The sequence below is a fragment of the Heliangelus exortis genome, chromosome 11, assembly GCF_036169615.1.
Source record: "Heliangelus exortis chromosome 11, bHelExo1.hap1, whole genome shotgun sequence".
NCBI lineage: Eukaryota > Metazoa > Chordata > Aves > Apodiformes > Trochilidae > Heliangelus > Heliangelus exortis.
Window position 1 is genome coordinate 9,471,730 of NC_092432.1, and position 27,016 is coordinate 9,498,745.

General features: G+C 38.1%; 1 protein-coding gene across 9 annotated transcripts in view; it reads right to left on the reverse strand.

The window, feature by feature from the left end:
• Nucleotides 1–616: 616 nt before the first annotated feature.
• Nucleotides 617–27,016, reverse strand: part of ADAMTSL3 (ADAMTS like 3) — a 176,268-nt gene continuing 149,868 nt past the window's right edge. For 7 of the 9 annotated variants that reach the window (XM_071754418.1, XM_071754420.1, XM_071754416.1 and 4 more), the window contains 9 exons: nt 25,511–25,638; nt 25,102–25,230; nt 14,617–14,799; nt 12,342–12,461; nt 11,369–11,581; nt 8,796–8,979; nt 5,188–5,392; nt 4,296–4,405; nt 617–3,310 (listed from right to left, as the gene is read on the reverse strand). In XM_071754418.1, the coding sequence (XP_071610519.1) occupies nt 3,088–3,310; nt 4,296–4,405; nt 5,188–5,392; nt 8,796–8,979; nt 11,369–11,581; nt 12,342–12,461; nt 14,617–14,799; nt 25,102–25,230; nt 25,511–25,638 (1,495 nt within the window). In that variant the 3' untranslated portion in view covers nt 617–3,087. The remainder of the gene's footprint in view (nt 3,311–4,295; nt 4,406–5,187; nt 5,393–8,795; nt 8,980–11,368; nt 11,582–12,341; nt 12,462–14,616; nt 14,800–25,101; nt 25,231–25,510; nt 25,639–27,016) is intronic. The other 2 variants (XM_071754422.1, XR_011727981.1) reach the window with 2 other exon arrangements.

Consider the following 27,016-nt stretch of genomic DNA (forward strand, 5'->3'; position numbering starts at 1 on the left):
ACAAAAGGAAAATGAGCCATATATCTTTGCCAATGTTACTATCTAGGGTAGCTCTGAAACACCACTATTTCATTACTAGACACTTATTTTCTATTCAGTACCATTTTTTGCAGCTTTTCTTGTTCGTATTATTTATGAGACTCTTCTCTTTAAAGACTATTTGGATACTGGATAGTCTGAAACAATTTTCATGTAGCTATTGTCATCATTCACTAAATATAAAACACAGAGCTGTTCTGTTGGGTCTAAATGAAATCTGCTGGGTGCAGGAGGTGCACCAGTAGGTGCTGGCAAAGAAACATAACTTTATTCCACCTTTTTGCAGAATACTGATTCTAGATTTCAGTGAGTCAGAGCTAACCTGTTAGGGTTTGGGTGAATTCCTTTCCCCACATTTTCAGTCTGGTTACATCTAGGTTGTGTCAAAACAGCAGTGCAAGCAGACTGTAAAGAATCTGAGAATCTGCCTGATAAGCTGTCAAAACCAATAACTGGTCCTAGTTTGAAGAAAAATCCCAGTATCCTAGACACCACAATGGGTTGATAGAAGACCTGGAATGAAAGCATAGCTACAATGAAAATCTCAGTAATAAACAGTCCCTGGGTAATCACAGTGTTGAATAATCAAACTAGAGTTTATTTCAGAAATATCAAAACTACGTTGAAGAAGGCTAAATATTAGACATCTTAAGTTACTGGAGAAAACAATCCACAGAGGAATGCCATGCTGATTGCAATAACAAACATTTACAGCACTGCTTCTGAATAACATGCATACTTAACCAAAGACAAAATGATAGCCACAAAAAATGCTATGTGTTAACATTAGAAAGTTTTAAATATCAAGGAAAAACATGAATAAGAAATTTTGGTAATAAGAAAAAATATATGTCCAAAAATCTTTATTAAACACTGTACAAAACAAAATATTGCACTTTTAAGTCAGACAATAAATATCTACAAAAGTATCTTACAAATGTTTCCTTTTAATTTAAAAAATTGCTTAAACAATCAAGACCCATTGCTGATTAAAAAGGTACTGATCAGGAATCTCCTCTCCTTGCAGTCAGCCTCGGACACAACAGTCCACATTAAACATTTTCTATACAGTAGTGCTAATCTAATTTTCAGTGATGCAAACCCATTGTGCAGGAATGCTGTTTCTAAACTCATTCTTACAGCATGCCCACTAATTAGCATGTAATGCAGTCAGTAATGTAACACAAGATCCAAGTCAATGCAAGCATTCAGGTCTCCAATATGTGCAGTAGTGTGGAAATTATAAAAGAAATAGAAAATAAAATCTGTCTGTTGCCTCCTATGGGGTTTTCTCTGCTTCCAGCCTTGATGAGGCATAATCTGCAACATAGAAAATAATTTACCTGGGAATATCATAATCAGAATTGTTTATCAACTTCCAAAGGACTCAAATGGTCATGATGAAAAGTTATCTTGATGGACTGCTTAAAATGGATATTTTTTTTTTTGTCTATCTTCATAATTAATAATTCTTCCTTGGACATTTTTCTGCATTAATGGGGGAAAACAATATTTACTCAAGACAGAAAATGTGACAGCAGTGTTTGGCCAGCTATTGGCTTCCCAGTTGACTTGATGTGCAAGAGAACAGTGCTCACAAATATTTCACTCACAGCTCTGAAAAGGAAGCCCTGTGTTTAAGTTTAAAATCAGTAGAAAAGCCTGATCATGCCGGAACTTCAATTGTACTTCAGTGATGGGAGAAAAAGAATAGAAATTATGGAAAATGACGCCTCATTTATTCAAAACAGATATATTGCTGTTTTGAAAATTTTACTAACATCTAAAATGTCTTTTACTCCAAATAAATACAAGCACAAAAAATGAAAAGTGCTTCTGTGTATCCATCTGGCAGCTAATATCAGTAAAAAAGATCCTGTGAGATCAACACTTAAGCTCAAGCTGTTTATGAAAATGAAGGAACTGCCAAAAATTTTACAGCTACCAGCCACAGCTTCTGTAACTTTGAAAACTGTGTTAAATTTGATAATGAAAACAAAACCTAGGGGTCAATAGTTGCTGCATTCCAAAATTCTTCAAAGTATTTTGTGACTTTGTTTTTCTCATAGTATAGGATAGTAAGCACTACTTAGTACTTTTAGATAGTGCTTTTTCCTCTGATAAAATTATAATGTGGTGTAAAATTTGACAGATGATACATCACAACATCATCATCCTAATCCAGACACAAAAATGTTTAAAACATTAAAAGTTCCACTGAAAAGAGTGGATAATAAAAGTTCTCAGAAAAAAATACCCCGTCCAGAATATCAATCTGCAGTACTGTTTTTTCTTAGCCCTGTGTTTCCATTTAACTGTTATGACCAATGTCTAATTTACAAGATATACTTTGAGCAGGCAGGTTTAATGAACCTCTGTCTCATCTCTTCACTGCAGCATCATGAACTTTCCACAGAAGAGTTACATTTCTTGACATGATTGACATCTTTGCTTGTAGATGACTAACAAGCATAACTTTAGTTGCTTTACAAATGTACAATATTGAGTTATACCTTTGCATTCACCTTATGAAAAATATATTTAAAAAGTAAAAGGCTTTATCATGGACAAAAGATAAATAGTAGAACTTATTGTAGTTGTGAACAACAGATGGATTCCTGGTAGCTTTGTAATTATTTTACATTGTATTTCTGGCAACGGTGGAGTCAAATCTAAACTAGGTCACAAGTAAGAGGTGTGAGCTCATTGCATTCAGTTACCTATTGCGTGTTTCAGAAAACTACCCCATCTTTCAGGAATTAACAACTTGCTCAAAGACTTATGAGTCACAACAGGCATAGTCACATAAGGAAGTTTGCATAAAAGAACTTCCTAAATATCTTGTTTCTAAAAGTGCTTTTGAGGCTTTAATATCCAACTGGCCTACTCACAGAGAAAAATAATCCCAGGATTATGAAGTGCTCCTCAGAGAGGATAGTTTTGCCTTTGATGTAGTCAAATGCTTGCAGAATCATTAGTGTACAACTGTGAGTCACTTTCTAAGATAACTGCTACAAGCTATTACTATGCTCATATATAAATAAACATTTACATACTGCCACAGGATGTGACATTGCAGTGCTGCCAGGTCACTGGTCTCTTTCTCCGTCCACAGTACTGATCAGCCACAGGTTTTTTATTTTTTCTGTGTACACAGTACACTCGTCTTGACTGAAATCCACTCCCACAGTCCACACTGCAAGGCCTCCAAGGGCCTGTCCACCAGTAAACATCACACACCTCTGAAGAGCAGTTTCTTCTGACTGGAGATCTGTGGATGAAAATAAATGGCAGATAAATGTTTACCTTTGTGCTAAACCCTAATTCACAGAATGATAGAACCAATGTTGGAAGGGACTTCTGGAGACTGCTTAGTCCATTCCCCCTAGCTCACAGCACTGTAAACTAGAGCAGGTTGCTCAAGACAATCTCTTTTTTTGTTTTAATATCCTCAGTGAAGGAGATTCCACAACCTTTCTGGTTAACCTGCTCCAGTGCTTAAGAGTCAAAAAGAAAATAGTGGTTTTTTGGTTTTTGTTTGGTTTGGTTTGGGTTTTGTTTTTGTTTTTGTTTTGTTGGTTGGTTGGTGTTGGTTGGTTTTTTTACATTTAAGTTGATTACATTTATAATGTCTCCCTCATGAGGAAACAAATGACAAGGCCCTGTTTCTTTAAGCCAGTTCCTTAACTGGAATAGAAAGAAAGTTTTCCTTTAGGAAAACTTAACTGATTCTAAAGTGTTGCATGCTGGATACTGCGATTATTTTGCACATAACTTTTCTCCTGAACACCAGTAATATTTCTATGCTGACACTGTAGCTCCTCAAACATTTGAAGCTGCCAAAGTGATATCCGGACTCTTAATAGTAAATGGTAGTTTCACCATATACTTCAGTAGATCCAAAATTTCATTGTGCATGCAGTAAAAAACGCTTTAACATGCTCATAATTCATAAGTGCTTCTGTAGCAAGAAATATGAAGAGCTGGGTTCAGTAATCTAGAAACATGGTAACAACAGAGAGACCCAGTTCAGTAGTAATAAAAAAAGTTATAGCAAATCACTCCAATTTCTGTTTTCTTTTTGGAAATATCCTCTCATTCTATTTCTAGCTTTGCCACAAGGACAGTGGAGGACACTACCTTCTTTCTTTGTGTTAAAAACAAAAGCATTTGCATATTTATACTTCATTGAAAATCCTGTGTCTTTAATTTAATCATCTGAAGAATCTAACTTGTGCTGCTTTCAAACTGTATACCTCTGTCTTTCATCACAAGAAGAGTTTGACACCAAAGATCCATTACGAAGTTGGCATAAAAAGTGATGATGCTGCAAACCTACAGGGCGGGCTACACAGCGACCAGAACACTAAAAAGGGAGAGAAAGGGGTGGGGGGAAAGAAAAATAAAATTAATAAAAACAGAATCACTCTTCTAGGCAGTTACCCAGTAACACAATCCAGTAGTAATTCCTGATTTGTATTTCTCCGCTTCAACCCTACCACACCCGTCTTCAGACAAGGTATTTTGGATTCTCTATGGGCAATTTTGCCAAGATTCTGACTTTCCTATCTATTCATTAAGCCAAATCCATCATGCTCTCATCATTTCATATCTGTACTGCTACACAATTCTTTCTGTAGCTCTGACAATCACAAATTCGCCTTGCTAACAGCCTTTATCAGAAATGTGGTAACAACAACTCTCTTAATCTGTTACTTTGCTCATTGAATTGCAAATATTGTGTTAATAATTATAAAAATCATATCATAAAAATCATATCCTGTATCTTTCTTTGGAGACTTCACAAGTACAGCTACTCAAGCTGAGTTCTTATAAAGCATTGACAGGAGCAATGTAGCAGCTTAAAAAATGGAATACATAGCAATAGATTGGCTTACAAAATACACTGAACCTAATAGTCAGGTTTCATTCAGATCACATCTTTGACTAATGGAGCAGTTCAGACATCACAACATGAAACACAATACAACCTACAACAGATTTGCAATTGATTAGTCTGAAAGGTAATTGCAACTGGTGCCACATAGCTCTTCCTTTGTGCAAGGGAACAGATGTTCAGCCAATGCTATGACAACATCAACACACTTTTATAATATAAGGAATTTCTAGACAAACTCTGTAACTTACCTGTCCTTTTGTCTGTATTGTTCTCACTGTACATGACTGACCCAGGCAGGGTTTCCTTCCCACAGGACCATCAGGGGGTGCACAAGCCTCTGGTGGCAGGGTCAGGACACTGCCATTGCCTTTCACTTGCTGACAAGTTATTTGGCGATAGCGAAATCCATTGCCACAAGATGCAGAGCACTCTGACCAGGGAGTAGTTACCCACCTACAAAATATACAGCACCTATGAAAACCTTGCAGGCTTGCTAGTAATTTGTAGCTATCTGTTTACAAATAAAAATCAAAAGAATCTGTCATTGCAAGTTTTAGATGTGAGAAAAGGTAGAATCATCTTTTTCAGTTGTAAAGAAAGATCTTACAGAGTTGGTTGACTGATGGCTTCTAAAATAACTGTGGCTCAATAAATGCAAACAGAAGTTACACTGCTTGTTATGCAAAGGGTCATCCAAAAGAGTTATTGAAAGGGTTGTACTAGGTAAATCCTATAGACTCTGATGGATTTAGCATTTCTAAAGGAAGGACACCACACTGTTCCATAATTTATAAAATTAATTGTACTGACTTAGCTACTACTAAGACAACAGGTGTCATAACTCATTTAAATATATTACATCAAGATCTTGCTAGATAACAGCTCAAAGAGAATCCTAGAACCATAGAATCATAGATTTGGCTGGGTTGGAAGGGACCTCAGAGATCATCAAGTCCAACCCTTGACCTACCGCTGTGGTTGCTAGACCATGGCACTGAGTGCCACATCCAGTCTCTTTTTAAATATCTCCAGGGATGGAGAGTCCACCACTTCACTGGGCAGCCCATTCCAATGCTTGATCACCCTCTCCGTAAAGAAATTCTTTCTAATATCTAACCTAAACTTCCCCTGGCACAACTTAAGACCACGCCCTCTTGTTTTGTTGAAAGTCGTCTGGGAAAAGAGACCAACCCCCACCTGCCTACAACCTCCTTTCAGGGAGTTGTAGAGAGTGATGAGGTCTCCCCTGAGCCTCCTCTTCTCCAGGCTGAACACCCCCAGCTCCCTCAGCCTCTCTTCATAGTGTCTGTGCTCGAGTCCTTTCACCAGCCTGGTTGCTTTGGACCTGCTCTAGGACCTTGATATCCTTCCTGAACTGAGGGCCCCAGAACTGGACACAGGACTCGAGGTGTGGCCTCACCAGAGCTGAGCACAGGGGCAGAATCACTTCCTTGGACCTGCTGGCCACGCTGTTCCTGATACAGGCCAGGATGCCATTGGCCTTCTTGGCCACCTGGGCTCACTGCTGGCTCATGTTCAGCTTCCTGTCAATCCAGACTCCCAGGTCCCTTTCTGCCTGGCTGCTCTCAGCCACTCTGTCCCCAGCCTGGAGCTCCCCATGGGGTTGTTGTGGCCAAAGTGCAGGACCCGGCACTTGGCTGTGTTGAACCTCATCCCGTTGGAATCAGCCCAACTCTCCAGTCTGAATGTGTTGTTGCAATCAGAAGTTGCAAAGACCTGTTCTGTCTTGGCATCTAGGAACAGCAATAGGAAAGCAGCAGGTGGCAATACAATTTATCTGACTTGATATTTTCATAAATCTAGACTAGAAATGCAGAGCAAGGCTTGCTGTTAGCACAACTGTGATAACAGAAAAAATATTCTATTCTCTTTAGCAATTATTTAATTTTCTTACAGGCAAATACTTTACATCCATTCAAGGAAGATTAATCTTCCTTGAATTAGTCTGGACCCTTTGTGTTTTTATCCTTTTCAAAGCTCAAGCACTTTTGCAAACATTTGGTGCAGTGCATGCCCAGCAAGTTAGCAAAGCCTAAATCTGACAAATACATAAAGCACAAGTACATGCTTAAACTCTTATATTTGCTTAACTTCTATACTTTACAGTACTTCTATACTGTGCTGGAGAGAAGTGACTAAACACACTCAAAACCACTTTTAATAATAATGGCCTGTGACACTGACTGTACATCTAAAGCCTTTATAATTGTATTGATACTATCTAAAGAGCTGCCTTGATAACATCATGCAGAAATTGGGAAGTGAGGTAATGGAAAGGGAAGTCTGAACATTTTGCAATTCCCTCCCAGGTCAGTAAAAAAAAAAAAAAAAAAAAAAAAAATGGGAAGGGAAAGAGGGTGCAGGCACTGGGAAACAGACACAGGGTTATTTTCCAGGAATTTTGGATGCTCTTCCTTGATAGGATGTGTGGAAAAAAAGAAAAACCATTTTTATGTTGGCATACATGTTTAATTCAAGTTAGAATTAATCATGTTAGTGTACACACAATTCCCCTTCCATTTCTACACAAATCCAAATGTAAGCAAGATAAATTTAAGCATTTAAATAAGACAGAAATTTTTGTCTCAGCCTGTTTAGCTGTATGGCACAACTGATGGGGTTTTCTTGTGAATACTCTGGGTCTAGTGACAATCAGATTGTTAAGTCATGATTTGGAGTCCACTGAAAAAGCATGACCTCAAGTCATCCCCTGGGCTTTTTAGTATCCTTCCAACTCTGTCATCTGCTCTGAATGGCTGGATTTTAAGAGGAAAGCCAGCAAGAGAGGCTTTATGCTTCAAACTATTCTATTTCAGTATTTTTCCACTGGCAAAATGTTTGCATGTTGCAGGCTGGCTGAAGTTCAGACTCAATTTAAAATGACCTGATTTTTTTGGCTGCTAATAATGAAATACAAATAAGTTTCTCCTGATATTTATCTGTTGCTATGTATTTTGTATTTTGAACAAGAGTTAAGAACATACTGGCAAGATGCACTCCAACAATGTCAGCTAAGGTCTTAACACTTCTCTCCAAACGTTTTCCAGTGTCAGACAATTCCAAAACGTGTGCATGACTTCTCATCCCTCATGGATTTTTACACTGCTAACAGTGATGGCCAATGCTTTCAAGCAATGGAAAGCACTTGTTTTGGGATTCCTGTGGGATTTCCTGCTAAAAACCCAGAGCAACGCCTCGTTGAGCTGGAATGTTCAGAGCAGCTCTAGAAGTCTAGAGGTCAGGTTTTGGCTTTTGGCATCAGACGATGTGGTTTACTTGCTTGTGATATAAATATTTTCTGCCCCAAGATCACAAGGTACTCCAGCTGATCCAGCCAGAAAATTGGCAGGGAAGCACATGCAGGGAGCGTGACACTGTGGTGAGGGGCATTAGAGACAAATGAGGCATTCCCCAGCAAACATCCTACTCAGCTGTGCTGGCACAGAAAGAGAGGAGGTGAACATAGGTTTCAGTCATGAGTATCCTGACTGCTCTAAACTTAATGAGTTTTCTCCCAGGGTGTTGGCACAGATTCCACAAAATTCTCATCCCAGTGTCTCAGACAGACCTCCAGCTTAGCTTTCAAGGTGTTAGTGTGGTAGTGGCAAGATTTCCAGCAGCAGCAGACACTTGCACAGGCTCTCATTTATTACGTTTAATCAAACTGAATTAATTTTCCCACTAGTGATCCAATTTCACATCTCTCATAGATTAGGATTTATGATGAAATAAAACCCAGTTTCAGACTCAGAGCATAAACATAGAAACCACTTCAGGAAGTTTTGAGTGCATCTAAATACACAAAGAGCAGGTGGAAATAGAGTAGGAAGTTTACCTGGTTGGGCAGTCAACTCTGTTGCACGACTGGGAAATGATCACTGGCTTTTGCAGCTCTCTGCATAATGATTCATTTACTTTCTTCTTCTCTGCATTCATGCACCGGAGCCTTCTGGATCGGGTTCCTGAATGCCCACAGCTAGCAGAGCAGATATTCCATTCAGCATATTCCCATTTATAATCTAAGAAAGAGAATTAAAAGTTGTATGAGAGAGGCACTGTGTAACATTTTAATTGATATGGCAGCACTTTCTGTAAGCTTGCTAGATACTGCATTCTCTGTAGAAAAGCAAATATTTCAGCACTGTGAAAAGGGACCAATAAACCAGAGTAGAATTTTGTCCTCTTCAGCTTCCCTTCAAGTTCAGCCCTTACATATCAGTGTGAAGTTCTCTAGAAAGCAAATGGGATCAGCACATGTGCACGTGAAGGGCAGACCTGTCTCACAGTAGGAACTGATGAACTTCTTTTGAAACTTTCATAATATTTTTATACAAGGAGCATTAAAGAGAGGAAACTGTAAATCAGGCTCTCTAGGTTTCCTGCTGCTCTACAGTAAGTTTATTCTGAAGAAAATTCATCTTACTCCAGCTCCAGGCAATTTCAGGCATAATTTCAGGATTTAAGAGAAACCTGTACTAAACTTATAGAAAAGTATTTAATGCATAAATAATTTCTCTCCAAGGCATCTGGCAAGATGAAAAAGGAATTTGTTTTAAAGAGCGTTTTATATTAAAAAAAATCACCTCTAAAAATTATGACCTTTATATTTAGTCACAATTCCACACTTACCCCTTTCCCCCACAATTTTTTTTTGACACTTGGTAAAAGATGAAGTACTATTCAATGTTGACAGATCTTTGTGATCACAGAAGTAGTCAGATTTTTCTGTAATAACCAAGAATAATTGATAGCTACCAGCTGTGTCCACAGGCTCACTATTCCAGCACATAATGAATTCTTTAGCTTATTGTTTTTCAATGTTTCCTTATTACTTCTGGGTTTCTTAAAATAACAAAAAATGGTCTTTTTCAAAGGAGAAATAGTTAAATTTACTGACTGTAACTATGATGGAGAGACTGTATTGTTTGTTTAACTAGGATGACACTGCTCAGAAGTGCCCTCAATATGCCTACTGTGCAAGAACCACCAAAGAGGATTTTGCAGTCTTTACAGAGGAATGGGTATTTCAGTGGTGAAACTTTTACATTAGCAACAATCAGAGTGAAATCTCACAACTAGAAAGGGGAATATCCCCAAAATACTGACCAGCCTGACTGGAAAGAGTATTGGGCAACCAAGAGGCAGCCCAGCTGAAGGGTACAGGTGGATAATTTAATACTTGGTCAGAAATTCTAACTTGAATGAGATCTATACTAGGCCCAAGGCCCAGATGTATCTTTTATTAACTCCACTACAATATTTTCTGATTCAGTTCATTAACATTTTTACTTCCTTCTGATTTACACATTCAATAAACATTTTTATTATTTACATTGTAAATTGAACTGACTCCTCAGCCTCATGCATAGCAGCACCATTCTCACCCATAGTCCATGGGCAGTCACTGGGAACACACACCAAGCACAGGAGATTTCAGCATCTGATCTGCAGCTGGAGTCCTTTGCACATGAATACTGAGCCATATCATATTGATAGGGTAATAGATAAATCACATATAAAAACTTTCCGTTTCAACAGTTACTTATTTTAAAACCTGATTTGCATTCCCTGGATACTGACTGGTTAATTTTTTATTTTTTTTTAAAACTGTCAAATGGAGCTTGGTGTTTGCTGCCAGACTCTGATTAGTGTCTTTTAGTTCTCTTTTTAAAGGCCTAGTTATAATTAATTTCTAGAGGACTTTGAATATTTGCAAACTTCATTTAATGTTTGAAGATACAGCCTATTGTTCTGACGGTGCATATGTAAGATCCTTGAAAAATTCACTTATAATCCTCAGTTGCACATTTTATAACTCTCTGATAGAAATGTAGTTTTTTTCAAGCACATTATATTGGTGGGCATTACAAAACATTCTTGAACACTTAGCACTGAAATTGAGTGTGCCCTAGGAAACTGATATGAATAAGGGTGACTACAATAAGATGGCTACTATAATATTGCAATGACACTGTAATATAATTAATATATTAAAATTATTTTTATTATAATTAAAACATTTCAAAAGATGACCTCAAGGTCAGTTTTATTTAAGTTTGGTGGAACCATGGCAGCAATTTGTATAATTTGTTGAAGCAAAAGTTGAAAAAATCTGATTGATTTAAAACTGTTTAGGAGGCAAGATGATGGAATCAGGCAACGTTCTCTCAGCTACAGAGTGAGAAGTGAGAACCCCACCATGGTATTTGGATACACATTAATTCCCATATCCAGCTATGAGTATGGACATTGTCTAATGTCTTAAATGGGACTGTTCACACACATGAAGTTAAACATATATTTAAGAATTACTTTATGTATAAAGCAGGTTAGGCTTCAGAAAGTCTTTACACAGTGGAAGAAAATATTTTAAGAATTTAAGAATTTGTCATATAATTTTCAACAAACCTTCCTTCTTGACATTTACCCAAACTGACATTGGTTTTGCACTGGTTGAAGTCCAACATTGGAAGTGTCCAGCAAATTGACCAGAGTTGGTGTTCACCTCTAGGATACGACCCCCAACCAGGGCTCGGAATTCCAAAGTCTTAACTTCCTCTATTGGAGTGTCTCTGAAAAGCCAGTGAACTGGATTTCTGTGGCTGGGCAACACAGGGCAACCTAAAAATCAACAGCATTTTAGCAGGATTCCCTAAACACATTGAAATGTTTGTGAATAAGTAGGTCTGACTGCGTGATTCTACATATGCATCTGTATTCACTGGAGTCCAAGCTGTGGCACAAAATCCTGACTGTCTCTTGCAGGTTGTACTTACCAGAATTATTTATATTTTCCCTTTCAGTAAGTTTTTATGAGATTAACTTCTATGTGAATATAGTCAGTGAGGGGGGATAATAATTATTTAAATGGAATAAGGACTTAATCCTAGACTGCAATATGAAAATTTGTTTTTACTGAAACAGTTTGTCTGTTTTGGAAAGGAGTCATAAATACATTAAAATTGCTGCATTTTCACCCCACAGGCACAAGCAGGGATGTATAGAGAATACAGAGCTATTCGTTTAGACAGATAAATAAATAAAACCCAGACAGTTACAGAGCACCACTAAATCCCCTACCATGGTTTTTAAGTGAAGTTTAAATGACACAACTTCAGTCTCGTGGTGAGGAACCTAGATGAGGCCTATAGGGTCACCATTCCAAAACATTTTTTGAAAAGCTGAATCAAAAAATAATGGTTCCTCTTACTCTGAGGCTTCCTCCCAGATAGCAGAAAGCTGAGATATGGTTACAAAATCCAGAAAGGCACTAAACTTGGACTCTTAGGAATTACAGTCACTTACTCCATAGGGTCCTCTCCTTTTAAATTCCATTAATAAATAAAATAATTTAAATGAAAAAGCAAAAAAGAAAACATACCTATTCTTAGTGGATCTCCAGGTACCACACTGACATTTGTACCAATTCCAGATGCCATTAGGACACGTTTTCTTCTGCTTCCCTTTGCTAATAGAGTGTTATTTTCTATATATCTTTGTTCTGTAACACAATGCATAAGATCTCTTCTTAGTAAGAATTAAATCAAGATACTAAAATAATTATACTAAAATATCCAACATGCTACTTAGGAAGCAAAAGGATAATAGGGCTTTTGAATTCTTTAGGATCAACCTCATTTATGCAGTTAAATTGTTTATCTAACAAATATACTTCAGATACAAAAGAGGAAAATGCAGAAATGATGTATATTGTTTGTGCAAGTTTCTAAGTGAGGCAAATTTACTGAATTTTATTTATGAGAAAAGTAGGTCTGTAACAGCATAAAAAAGCTGTATAAAAGGAAATGTATAATGTATTTCCTGTTTCTTGTGGCAATTATATTGATTATTCCATTACCAGACATTCACATAAAGAAATTTTAAGAAAAATAATTCTCTGAATGAAATCAGGCCAATTCCTCTGTTCCACTAGGGTGAATTACAACAAAGAGCTACAACCAAAAAAACCCCTAATCTCTTAAAATCTCATGCCCAGAGATAGCATAATGTATGCAGAATCAGACATCTATCACCATAGCAGCTCCTCCTTTTCTCATCCTTTTCTCATATGCCACACAGAAAAACTGATAAAAAATGTGAGAAATGTGTCAGTAACACACAGTTCTTGCCACTTAGTCAACATTTCTGTTTTAATGGATGTGCATCATATTTGTGATTCTCCTTCCAGAATGGTTTAAATCCTTCATCTAACTTCCATGTGTCATTTTCACACTGGTTCACCATTCTTCCTCAGTGTGCAATGCCTCCTGCTCAAATGCTTGTGACACTGGGACAAAAAAGTCTCCACAGAACCACAGGGAGGCCAGACCCACAGTGTCATGGACAGGCAAAAGACTCGTTGCCTTCTCAGTCCTTAGGACATTTTATAAAAAAAGCTGCACAGTTTGTTTGACTGCTTGACTGCCCCAGGTCCTGCAGTAATTGCTGCAGCAAAACCCAAAAGACAGAGATGCTGTTACTTTAGACAACACTGAGTCAGTACATCCTGCAAGTCCTGACACCAGAAGCTCTCCCATTTAATTGCAGCTTTGCAAATGAGAAGAAAAAAAAAAAAAAAAAAAAAAAAAAAAAAAGGATTTTTCCCTCTTCTATCCACTCCAGATTTTTTAAACTAATATCATGTAAATGGGAACAGAAATAAATCTCAGAGTCTTCTGAGCAATTTTCCCTGTCACATCATTATAACATTGTTCTCTGGAATTTCTGAAGTTTTGATGTAGTCCAGGAAAACTGAAACCAGGAGGGGAGCTTCAGTCTACACTTATCCTCACACAGAGACTCTTAGGATGTCTTTGGTACCTCTTCCTGTGCTAACAGATCCACACATCTATAATCTGCATTACACATGTGGGCTGCCTAAGAAAGAAAGCTTTGTAGCAGGATTGGCCATGTCTAACTTATTGTACTTTGTAGAGCAAAATGGTAAGAAAGTGAATCTCTAGGTCTGAATGATCCATTTATTGGAGCTATTTACAAGGCATGATTGTATTATAAAGTATTACTCTATTAATCTACTTACAATACAGTCATTTAAATGGAGTTTTTCTTTATGTTTTCTATTCTGAGAGTCAGCAGTTCTAATTAAGAATATTTTGTTTTCCTGGACCCTATGTTTTATTGGCACCTAAAATTAATAAAAAACTGAACCAAAACAAGCCAAAAAAAAAAGCCAACAAAAACACGCACACAAAAAAACCCCAAACAAACACAACCCCACCATCCAAATACAAAAATACACAAACCCCCAAACCAGCCTTCACTTTCATTTCACTGCACTTTCCCACAGATTTTCTGAATAACTCAAGCCAGCTCTGTTTCCCTAGATAAAAGGACTGCGAACAACATAACATGACAGTGGATTTAGTTTTCTAATGTGTCTTCTAGTTTAAAGATATTTGTTGCCTGGAAGCAAGAAGATGGAACAACTTTTGAAGAATTCACAAGTTAAACCATCTGTACTTACATCCACTATTACAGGAAACTAAAATAGAGAACAGATCCCAGGGAGCCAGATGCAATCAAAAATTCTGACTTCATAATAAAGTGTTAAATATCCCCCCAAATATTTCATGGGTTTAACTTCATAACAGAAGTGGCTCACTGTTATCAGTCAGGAATTCTCATTTAGCACTTACCAGTTACATGGAGAACAGATGCAGCTTCAGCTTTCCCAAGAGCATTAGTTGCTCTGCAAGTGTATGTTCCTACATCTCCAGAGGAAACATTCCTCAAAAGTAAAGAGCCATTCAAAACCAAGGAAGAACTGATTTGTAGGAAGTCTTCCTTCTTAAACCACGCTACACTTGGTTGGGGCACACCTTTAAAATTAAAACATATTTTGAGAGAAAGACCATAGTTTTTATAACTGCTAGCATAATATCCAAGAATCCAAAGTTCCTTTGTCATTACACAGGGCACATAAACCAAAGCTGCAACATTGCTGCAAAACCACCACCTTTGGCACTCACAAAACTTCTCAGTTGTGAGCTTTATTAATAATTCAGCATCCTACTGGGATTAAAGATTAAACACTGTAAGGCAAGCTCACAAAACAGCTTTAAAAACTGCTACCAGTCCTACGAAAGCAACATGCTCAAGCGTTTTGCTGCTGAAAGATGTGAGACCACAAACCCCAACCAGGTTCAACAAAGATCTGCACAGCACATTTCCTATGAAAGAATATTCAACTTCTAATTAAAGGAAAAAAAAAAAAAAGAAATGGAGGCAAAATATTTCTCTTGAAGAGAAAAAGGATACATTTATCAATTAGATTAGAAAATACATGTGCCAAATTTCTGTCAAAAAAAGCTCCTGAAAACTCTCAGCAGCAGATGTCATACACACAACTTCTAATAATGCAGTGTGAAGAAAAGAGAACAGAAGAGTTATTAACAACTAAATGAGGGCTCAGTTGTTGAGCAACCTCCTTTACCACGTTATAGAAAGCCAGAGATCTACCATCATTCCTACTGTGAAGAACTCAGCAAAACTCAGCATTTGCAGATAACTTGTCATTCTAAATTTTCATCAGTGCATTACTTTGGACATTTATTTTTTATTTAGAATATTTTTTCCGCTGGCACTGTAACATCTTCGTGGGAGGACTTGTACTGTTGTTTCATTTCCCTGTAACACCTGCCTTTACAAGGCTATTTTGTAAGATGGCAAATCAGACACTTCATTGCTTGTGCTCTGGCTGAGCTGCAGCAGAAGTGCTCATTCAAGGCTCCAAAATCCCAGATAAATCCCTGGGTAAGTCTGACATCTCACCTGTCCCAGTGGCAGAGGTGCTCAAAGGCACAAGTCACACCTGAACTCGTTTTTTTCTAAATGCATTGATCAGTGCTCACAAAAGAGAACCAAAACAGGTTCTGCTGTTGAAGCTGACCTGAACCTGGGACACTTGGAAGTTTCAGCCATACTGAATGCTAATTCAGTCTCCTCTCTTCACAGATCATTGTGCAGTATTATTTTACAGATGATGTCTTCATGATGTGGAATAGCCTTTAGGAACAACTTTAACATTTCAATCACTGGCTTAGCACTTCCATTGCACACCTCAAGTTTTTCCTTTACTGTAATAGGAACCAGACATATGTTTTTTGGAACCAGCTATTTCACCGAAGAAAAAAGTTGCCACCACCATTTTGTCTAGAAAGACTGGAGAGAAAAGCTCTTCTGCATCATCACAGATTTTATTCTAGACAATTTACCAACTGTTCAGGGCTTTTAAACTCATGAAATTGTGTTTTATTGAATAAAACTGCAGAAAACAAAGTAGAGATCTGCAGAATGCACAAGGATCAAAAAAACCCAGTCTGTTTTTCAAGTTTCCAGAAGCTTTATGCCACTTAAAAAAAAATCCTTTTGGAATTGCAATGAGGTTCTGTTTTAAGGGTCTTTTTTCCATTTTACCCCAGCTTTTTGGCTGAGGTGTATCATTTTCAGACATATTTTTCCTTTACAGTGTACTTTCCAAGGCCACTCCAGTGTATATACCTGCTATACAGATGAGCTTAGGAGGGGGTGTGAGGATGCTGAGATGTTTTAATCTAAGGCTTGAGGTTTGCAGCCAGAATACCCTAACTTGCACCAAAATGATGCAGACTGGTCAGCTCCAAGAATAAGCCAGAAGCAGCATGGTTGATGTGGGACTGAAGTAAAAAGATTTAAAGTCAAATTCCAAAAAGCACAAAAATATTTGGAAAGGTTCACATTTAAGCTTTTTACCTCAGCCTATATCAAACTTCAGCCCAGTATCACCTCATGACAGTTCTCTCTCTGCTCTCATCACAGCATTCAAAGATACACCTCATTGCTGGGATTTAACTTAAGTAAAATCTGTCTTTTTTCCACACTTAGTTTGTATCCTAGAGCTCATCCAGGAAAAACTGCTATGTCTCCACTCTTCTATCCATGTGTCATTCAGAGAAAAGTAGAGACACACCTGGACTGGTGTTCACTGCACAGAAGAAATCTGCAGAATAGATTTGCCTCTGAGTTAAGTTCAAAATTGGGTATCTGTCATACACCTTAAACTCACTTATAAGTTATAGCAAATGATTCCTCTTTCTCCCTCCAAAGAGCTGTATACATTTCTCTTTAGGGGAAACAAGCAAATAATATCACACACACAAGGAAATCCCACCATTTCTCAAGTTAATAATTTGAATACAAAAGTTCTAGACCTAAGGAGCAGAAGTGTGGCCAGAGTTCTGCATGACAGTTCAGCAACCAGCCCAACCTAAAGGCACAATGAATCCGTCCAAGCCATCTTAGGGGTTCTGCCACTTACAGACAAGAGTGGGGAGAAAATAATCTATGAAAAACAATCATGGATTATCACATATATCATGAAAAAAAACAACACTATTATGCATTATATGTCATTTGAAAACAGAGTTAATGTTACCTAGATACTTTCAGGTGTAAGTTTAAGAAAAAAAAAATCATTCTTTCCAGTTTGAAATCCCAAAAGTAAGTGATTTCCTATCTACATCCAAGAAAATACTGCTTTCAAGCTGCATAATTTTTGGTTTGATCCCCAGCCAGTGCAAAAAGGGGAAGTGGTCAGAGATGGCCTGTAGCCACCTTTGTTTCCTTCATACCCCACCTCCAGGCAGATGCAGCTGAGGATGAGCCCAAAGGTATCAACTCACCCAAAGTGCCAAAAGTTCACAATCCCCAAGCACAATTTAGATCCCAGCTATTCAAATGGGAGCTCCATCCCTGACATCAGTTAGTGGCAGAATCAAACAATCATATCCTAGGGCTCCAAGTCAGGAAAGCACTTAAGCATAGGATTAAATCCATCTCTATTAGGGAATGCAAACAAACAGATGCTTGAAATTAAGAAAGGCTGTAATTGTCCCTCATCAACAAAGGGGGTGCATTCCTGAGCTCAAACCTTCTTAGTCGTAGAAACTTTAAAATCAGGCTCTTACTGTTGCAAGAGATCTAAATCCTACTATAGACCTAAATGACTGTAAAGCTTTAAAATTTAATCTATTTTTCTGACCTCAAACACAGGTTATTTTCCACTAGCACTGGAATAGCTCTAAAATAGTCAATGTTCCATGAAAAAAAATCATTTTCCACCATGAGTGGCTCTGGGACAGCAAATGTTATGGAAAAAGATTTCCAGCTCCGGATGGGACTGTAAAACACGTGTTTAAAAAAAGAAAAAAAAGAAAAAAAAAAGAAAAAAAGGAATCCACACTATAGGGTGCCCTTAAAATATTCAGTGTTCAAAACCAAATTTCCTCCAACCTTGAAAGCCCTATGAAATATTACACACCATAAAAATCTTGGCCTACTAACTAGTTACTCTAAAACATTGGGTATGTATTCAGAAATTTTTCCCCAAGCTACGTAGAATCGCACAAAGTATTCTGCATTTCCCATTCAAGAGCAAAGCAGAACTTAGCTGGCACAAATCACATTTTGCTGCACATTGCTAAAAGTTTAACTAATTTTAGAGGCTAAAATCACATGTCATCTTTCAGAGGAAATGATTCTGGGTCAGGACTATATGCAGTGGATATAATCTGTTTATTTATTCTATATTCACTAGCCCCTACAGTAGATTTATCATAACTTACAATGAAATTTCTTTGATTGATCTTTGCATTTTCTCCAGCAGATTTCACAAACTGCCTTCATATTCACGCAAATCATGCTTGAGCAGTCAGCTTCCAGGAAATTCTAAAAAAGCCTCAACCATGCTGCTACTGAAAATACCTGCATGAATCTTGCCAGCTTCACTGGGAATAACCACCTGGGACAGAGAGCCAGTGTGAGATATTTTGGGACTTGGTATGATCCCCCAACCTTCCCTTCTAGTTACTGCTCTCTTCTCCCACAAACTTTCAAAGCTGTTACCTCTGCCTCTTCCTACCAGACATGCAATAATCTCTCTTCCTAGGTGGCAGCAACATCTGGCAAGATTTAGATATATTTACTGACATCTGGTGACCTTCTTAGAGGGGTTCCTGAAGCAAGACCCCTTCCCATCCCACCCTTGCTGCAGGGCTCTTGGGTCCTGTTTAGTTCTCTGGATGGCAGCTGAAAGAGAACTAGAACTTTTTTCCAGCTACAGGAGTTTTTGACTGAATTTTTTCAAAATGAGGCATTTAGAATAAGGCAACATTACTTAGGCAACTAACGAAGAGGCTCTGAGTTATGTATGGACTTAAAAATGACTGCTAGACTGAAGTCTGCAGTTAACTCCCAAGAAAGACTTGGTTGGTGTGCCATTAGGGCAATGTTACCAGGGACTGTTGTGCTTAACTAGTTAGTAACTATAGTTCCATTTTCCTGAACAGCCATGCAAAATCACCAAGGACCCAGACATTTATGTTCTGAAAATAGATACATATCTAGGGATTTGTAAAATACCATTTTATCAGAAGTTTAAGAGCACCACAGGACTTGCTATTCTTAGCCAGATTTGAGGTTCACCTAACTCAGTACTTTGTGCGCAATGTTGGGCTACTAAAGAAATGGCATTAATATTTTTAATATTAATATTTCTTCCTACCTTCCAGAACCAGAGATTGTACTTACATCATCACACTTTTTTTCCCCAGTATTACTCTTCTCTCTACCTTTTCTAGCACTATCATGCCCTTTTTGAAATGAGATTAGGAAGTTGCAAACAGGATTCACCACAGCTTTAAGCAATGGGCAATTAATTTTTTTCTATTCTTTTCTTGACCCTTCACAGCTTTATTGAGCTAAAAGTTCAAATTCTTTTTCAGAACTATGGCAAAAACATTGAACATCACAAACCCAAAAGCAGAGTCTTGGGGCACCCTACTGGTAACCACTGCCCACTGTAAAATTTGACCACTCATTCCTTCCAGTCACTTAATCAGGTATTAACCAACAAGCTAATCTCTTCTTTTTTACTATGAGAATGTGTTAAACTTTGCCTAGGTAACTTACTGACAGGTTTTTGCAAACTGAAGTAAGAGACATCAAGAGAATTACCCACTTGGTTATTGAGCATTCCAAAAACTCTAATAGATTTTTGAAATTTTACCGTCTTCTAACACAATCCATCTTAAACCTTCCTAAATTAGGAATCTGAAAGAAAGCCCTGCCCCAATAAGGGAAGCTGGGAGAGAAAGGAAGGAATGCACACCAAAAAAGGCAATCCTGTAAAACATTCCAATTTATGTTTTTTTCCCCCATGGATTCTGTAGACTATGTTAGCGACTAGTGGAGGGCATCAGGAATGTATTTGTGAAGATAAATAGCTGATACCAAGGCCCAAAAAAACACCTGATGTGCATTTAGATGAGGGCTGCTTTGGACTATGTGAATCTTGCCTGGACCCTGGGACTTATTGCTTATTAGTATCTGGAAAGTAATAGGTATAGTTCCCAGGCACACCCTTCCGTTTAGTTATATCCAAAGGGATTTAGTTTTCAAGTTTTCAGACTGCTGGCAAGACAGAAAGTAAAGCACAATTAAGCTTTTGAAGTAGATCTTTCATTCCTTCCTGCTTATGCCTGATTCAAAGAAATACTCTAGCAGAGATGGACTCACAGTGAAAAAAAAAAAAAAGTATTAGATAAAAATATTTTTCTTTTAATATTGTAATTATAAATACCATCATTCCTTCATAATTTTATCTGTAGTTACATCTTTAAATCTTTGAAATACACTACTAATATATTTTATAAAAACAGGAATAAATTAAGATCCAGAATTCTATGTATTAAACTGCTATTTTTTCTCCATGAGATGTCTTCTGAGGGGTTAAGCAGAGAAGACAAAGAACAGCATCAAAGTTACATTTGGAATAGTGTGGGTAAATGAAGAAACAGATGGAAAATTGAATTCTTGATTTATCTGGACCTGTTTCAAGTTCCAATACTGACAGCAAGTAGCTGGGCCACCTTTGTGATGTGTGTATGCAAAAAGGTGACACTGATTCCACAGGTTCTGTGTATTTCTCACAATTTTTCATCAATATGCTATTCTTAGGGAGTCAAAATATACTCACAGGAATGCAGAATTTGGATGAAGGGGAATTTTCGACTTTTGAAAGCCTCTGAGCAAAGATATTTCAGAGATGCAAATTACTGTATATCGTACAACCACAGCTCAGTATATTTTCCTTCTACTCTCCCACCAGGAGGTGGCAGACAATGCACATTTTATACATAAAAAATTCTTTCCCACCCCCCCGTATTTTACTTCAACTTTGAAGGTTTCAGAATAAATGGGGCCTGACAGTTTTAGTTTATTTTAGTAATAATAACAAGAAGATATTTTCTGCAAATACAATAAATGTTGTAAGAGCAATTTAGAGCCCCCAGTATTGATATTTATAACATATGTGTTGATTGAAAAGCTCTTGGCTGTAATAATGGAATAAGAACCTATCCAGAACGCTATGAATATCTCCTAGCATGTGCTCGTGTGGGAGCTATAAAAAGTGAGTTAATTACGTTTAATTTATAACAAAACTATCTTTCCATTAATAAGAGACAAGAAAAATGATACTGTTAGCTTCAGCAGCTTAGCTAACTATTCTTAACCTGTTCTCTGATGTGCTACATGTTAGGATTCACTGCTCTTTAGAATTTTAGCGTTTCTTCTAATCTTTATATGATTTTTGGAGTCTTCAAGAAAGACTTTGAAAAGGACAAAAAGAACCAAATCACTAATGGTGAAAAAGGAAAAAAACTATTCAGCCAGCTAACACTGTATGTAATACCAAACTCCACATCCTTTCCAATAAAACCATCCAACAAGAGCTGTCCTGTGCGACGTGGCCTAATGAACCCCAAACCCCTCAAGTGGAATAGACTCGATTCTCTTCAGGCCTTGAATAATGAAAGAGTGCACTGTGCAGCCATTAGCCACCCAGCAGAGGAAGCTGGGAAAGCTCTCTGTGCAGCATCACCTCTTCTCTGTCTTTCTCAACTGTCCTTGTCAGGTTTTCGGGTTGGCTGCTCCCACTTCCAGCTGAATCTCTTTATGGCATGAATGTGGATGAAGTCTCCCTGGACTGCAGCAAAGCCTTTGACACCATCTCCCATAGCATTCTGCTGGAAAAGCTGTCAGCCCAGGGCTCAGACAGGAGCACTCTGTGCTGGGTTAGGAACTGCTGGAGGCCCCCAGAGAGTGGTGCTGAACAGGGATGATCCAATTGGCAGCTGTGGTGTCCCCCCGGGATCAGTGCTGGGACCGGTTCTGTTTAATATCTTCACTGATGATTTAGATGAGGGGATTGAGTCCACCATTAGCAAATTTGTAGAAAACGTTAAGCTGGGAGGGAGTGGGGATCAGCTGGAAGGCAGGAGGGCTCTGCAGAGGGACCTGGACAGGCTGGAGAGTTGGGCTGATTCCAACGGGATGAGGTTCAACACAGCCAAGTGCCGGGTCCTGCACTTTGGCAACAACAACCCCATGCAGACCTACAGGCTGGGGACAGAGTGGCTGAGAGCAACCAGGCAGAAAGGGACATGAGCCAACAGTGTGCCCAGGTGGCCAAGAAGGCCAATGGCATCCTGGCCTGTATCAGGAACAGTGTGGCCAACAGGCCCAGGGAAGGGATTCCTCCTCTGTGCTCAGCCCTGGTGAGGCCACACCTTGAGTCCTGTGTCCAGTTCTGTGCCCCTCTGTTCAGGAAGGAGATTGAGGTGCTGGAGCAGGTCCAGAGAAGAGCAAGGAGGCTGTGAAGGGATCCAGCACAAGTCCTGTGAGGAAGGGCTGAGGGAGCTGGGGGTGTTCAGTCTGGAGAAGAGGAGGCTCAGGGGAGACCTCATCACTCTTCACAGCTCTCTGAAAGGAGGTTGGAGCTGGGGGGGGTTGGGCTCTTCTCCCAGGCAGCTACCAGTAAGACAAGAGAGCATGGACTTGAGCTCTGTCAGGGGAGATTTAGGTTGGATATTAGGAAAAAATTCTTTACAGAGAGGGTGATCAGGCATTGGAATGAGCTGTCCAGGGAGGTGGCGGATTTTCCGTCCCTGGAGATGAGACTGATGTGGCACTCAGTGCCATGGTCTGGGAACCAGAGCGGTAGTGGATTAAAGGTTGGACTCAATGATCTTAGAGGTCCTTTCCAACCCAGATGATTCTGTGATTCTGTGATATTGTCTCATAAATGAACCACTGATTTTCCACTTTGCATACGTGCGTAATTTTCATGTGTTTCAGAAAGAAAATTCCTGAATAGATCTTACACTGGTCTGAATATGCAGACTTATTCACAGAGAGAACCATGGTTTTGAACAACTACAAAAAAAATACTATCAGTTTTTTGGTCCACAGAAAAAAATCTCTCAAATTATTGTAGCCAAGAAATGTAAAAATAATTTAGGAATTCTGCTACTGGCATGCCAGTAATATTCTTCACACACAGACACCTTTTTCATTAGATGGCTCTTCTTAAGAAGAAATATTTCATGAGCTGGTAAGAATCCAATAGGATCAGATATATCTGCTTGACATGCCTGATGAGGAGGAAAGGACTCACCGTCAAGACTGTAAGTTTGTAGGAACAGAATTTTTAGAGTGCACAGAAATATTAGTATTTCTTCTGATTCAAAGCCTTGCTTGTCTGATAATTCACATGAAGTTTTATTGGCACTGACAACAAAGTTCTCATCTTACTATGCTGTAAATGGACATATTGTTGAGTTCCAACTATTAGCCAAAATTACTATAAAGAACTACTAAGTTCAGTCTTGTAAAGCTAGTGGTTTACTACTTTTCATTAAGGAAAGGAGATCAGAAAAACAACACTGACATCATTTCATAAGTTTTTCTGCTTCTCATCTTAGTGGCATTTTAAGACATGCAAGCTCTATTTTGTTCACAAACAGTAACACTTCCTTGGCAATGGCAGGAAATAAAGTAATTAGATAAATCATTCGTTAAGTCAACACTGGTGTATTAGCATAACTGAAGTTTGGCTCATAAAAATATGCAGTTCTAAAGCTTTGGAAATCTACAGTCCCATGTGAAAATATTAATTTATATTTAAATTGCAAACTGCTTACCCATCCTAACAATATTAATATTAACAGTGTGACATTAACTCTCTGTTGAATTTGAGATGTAGGACAGTTGTACATGGAGCTGCCAAACTACAGTTGGAAAATATTACTTCATCAAAGAATTAGTCTTGCTACAACAGTGAATAGCTGAGCTACACGTCCTAATATACGTCAGCCTGGCGCCACTATTGTGTGCAGAACTGTTTGTGTTTATACATACATATTTCTATCACCACTCTGGTTCAGGATAAGCATGGTCTCTGATATGCACTCCCCCAGCAATACAAATGTGAGCAGCACACTGACTTCACTGAAGTCTCCCTTTGTATTCACTGCATTGTTCATTGTTATTAGCATTTTCATACATCACCTTCAACAGGCACAAAAGGCTGAACTTATTAAATATTTTACAGAATATTGCTGCTGCAAGTTAAATTTTGCAGTTTAAACTTAAAAGCTCTAACAATGAGGTTTAAAAGAAAATATATACCTTTCCAACAAAGGACTAGAAAATAAAATTAGGCTGTTAACTGCTTAAAGCATGTAGCTTCTGATTAACATTAATGCTGCTCCACAGATGTTGAGCTAGAAAATGTCTAAATGTTCTCATGGCTCAGCACTTGTCTTTGTTTCCTCACTGCAGCTGCAGACTGATGACTCTAAAAGGTAAGTTTACTTGACTGTCAGGTTTAAAGTTCTATTAAGCTATGGCTGGATATTTCATTTTGAGTTTTAACGATAGTCTAGACATCTGTGCATCTCAAGCAGGGATAAGGAAAGTTCTCTGATGAGCAAGTCAGCTGGCCATGCTTGCTATTACACCAAGAGAGTCACTCACTCTGGTGGGCTTTAAGCTCTACAGTGGAGCCTCAGACCACTCCATGAAAATAAAGACACTGTTAAAAGGAAAGTCTGTTTGAACACACATATGTATATAAGTTAAAGTGGCAGACAGAAAGAAATAGGACTCGTGTGGGTGGCATGCCTAATAAAAAAATGACTAATGATCAATGATTTTCTGCCTTCACTGTTAATTTCTTTCAAGATGTAAGGTAAACTTCTGATTCCAGCATGACAGGGAACTTCAGTGGAGTTCATGCTTACCTTTCACTGGACATTCAACAATAATATTTGCTCCAGTTCTTGCCACAATTGTACCTCCAACAACTGCCGAGAGACTGCTGGCTTCCAGATTTGTAACATTTAACACAGAGGACAAGATGACAGGAATCTCTTTGAAGTGAAAGGGAAAATAGAACCTGTATTTAAAATCATGATGTTTTTAACAGAATTCAATTTGCAAAGCAGCAGCCAGGTGAGATAGATACAAGCAGACTCCGTTTCCACCTACTGCAGTTTTAATGCAACAAGACCATCTTATTGCTACTTTTTTAATCAGGCAGAGTGTCATGGATTGCCAACAAAAGAAACTATTTCACATTGTAGTGGAGATGGGTGTTTATATATAAAGAAATTAAATACATGCCTGATTCTGTGGATGCTACACTCTTACCTGCACGCAAAAGCAACGATGTTTCCATATCAAACCCAAAGTCATTAACAACCAGGCATCCATATGCACCAAGCTCCTTTTGAGTAGGATTCTGAATCTGCACTTTTCCAATGGTGTCCAAGGTCACCCTGCAGAATAGCCAAGGAGAGACAAGAGTTACTATCCTGGGGACAAACCCAGCTGCCATCTTCTTGCAAGAATTACAGATTCAGCAGCACACCACATTTTTAGGTGTTTATCATTCTAGAGTAGTGCATGCAGAAATAGTCCTGCAATCTGCTTGGTGACAAAAGGCTAAAGCTAAGTGATACAGCCCTTTGGAGGACAAAGAATTTACTACTCCAAACCAGATTCCCTCAGGAACAACAGCATGAATAAATCAGACTACCACAATTAAAAGTATTAGGCTTGGCAAGAAATCTCTCTCTCCAGAGTAAGCTTGGTTTTCAGCAGGATTAAGGAATTCACAAATTCATGGTTTAATCTGGCTTCCAAATTATTGTAGATCATTTGCTGGTTTGGTTTTTGGGTTTTTTGTTGTTGTTGTTGCTTTGCTTTAAAATATTACCAACATTAAAACTAAAGTCTTCCATAAAATCCCCACAGGTGTCTTGAATACCTCACCTGCTATCTTAGGGCAAAGTTATGAGAAGGAGCATCACAAGCTGGGGAAAAAGCTGAAAACAGCAGCCAGCAGCCTGGATTTCTTTCCCCTCACAACCTTTCTGATGAGTTAAACCATATACTCATCACATCCAAAAAATCTGTAGCTCTGGCATTCTCCCACACTGAATATATTTGAAGAAGTAAGAGATACACACAAACATATTAAAAACATTTTTGCCTCAACATAACAAGCCACCTCATGAATGGCTCAGGTATCACCTTCTTTTACATATCCAAGAAATAAGCAGCCCATTTACCTTCTCACATTCTTTTTTTGATGAATTAATATTAATGTCACTTGCTTTTGAGTACACTTACATATATATGGATTTGTGTATAAGTAACCTTACTTTGAAAAAAACAGGAAAGAAACCAACTTTGCCAGTGTATCTCTTAAGTGCAAGACTATCAGTCTAGGGTAAAATGAAGACAATTTATGAAAGCAGACATTAGGAATCAAACAGATACTCATGAATAAACTATCACATCCAAAAAATGAAAGTATCACTTGCAAAAAATTAATGGCAAATTACATATATTTCACAAAATAAACATAATTGGTGGAAGCTACATGGTTCCAAAAACATTTGCACTTTAAAAAAAGGCTTAGATATGGTGTCTTTAATTGATTGCCCCGCAGAAGTATATTTTTCTTGGCTGTGCTGATAATCAGCTAAGTATGTTGAGAAATATCCAATAGCACCTTTATCATTTCAGAATTGTTTTTTTCATTACTCAAGAGCTAGCTACATTTCCAAAAGCTTCACACAGAAAGTTAGTGTTAATATTATCAGGTGAATTTCTGATTTATCAGCAATGAAGTAAAAGTATTTGCTCATT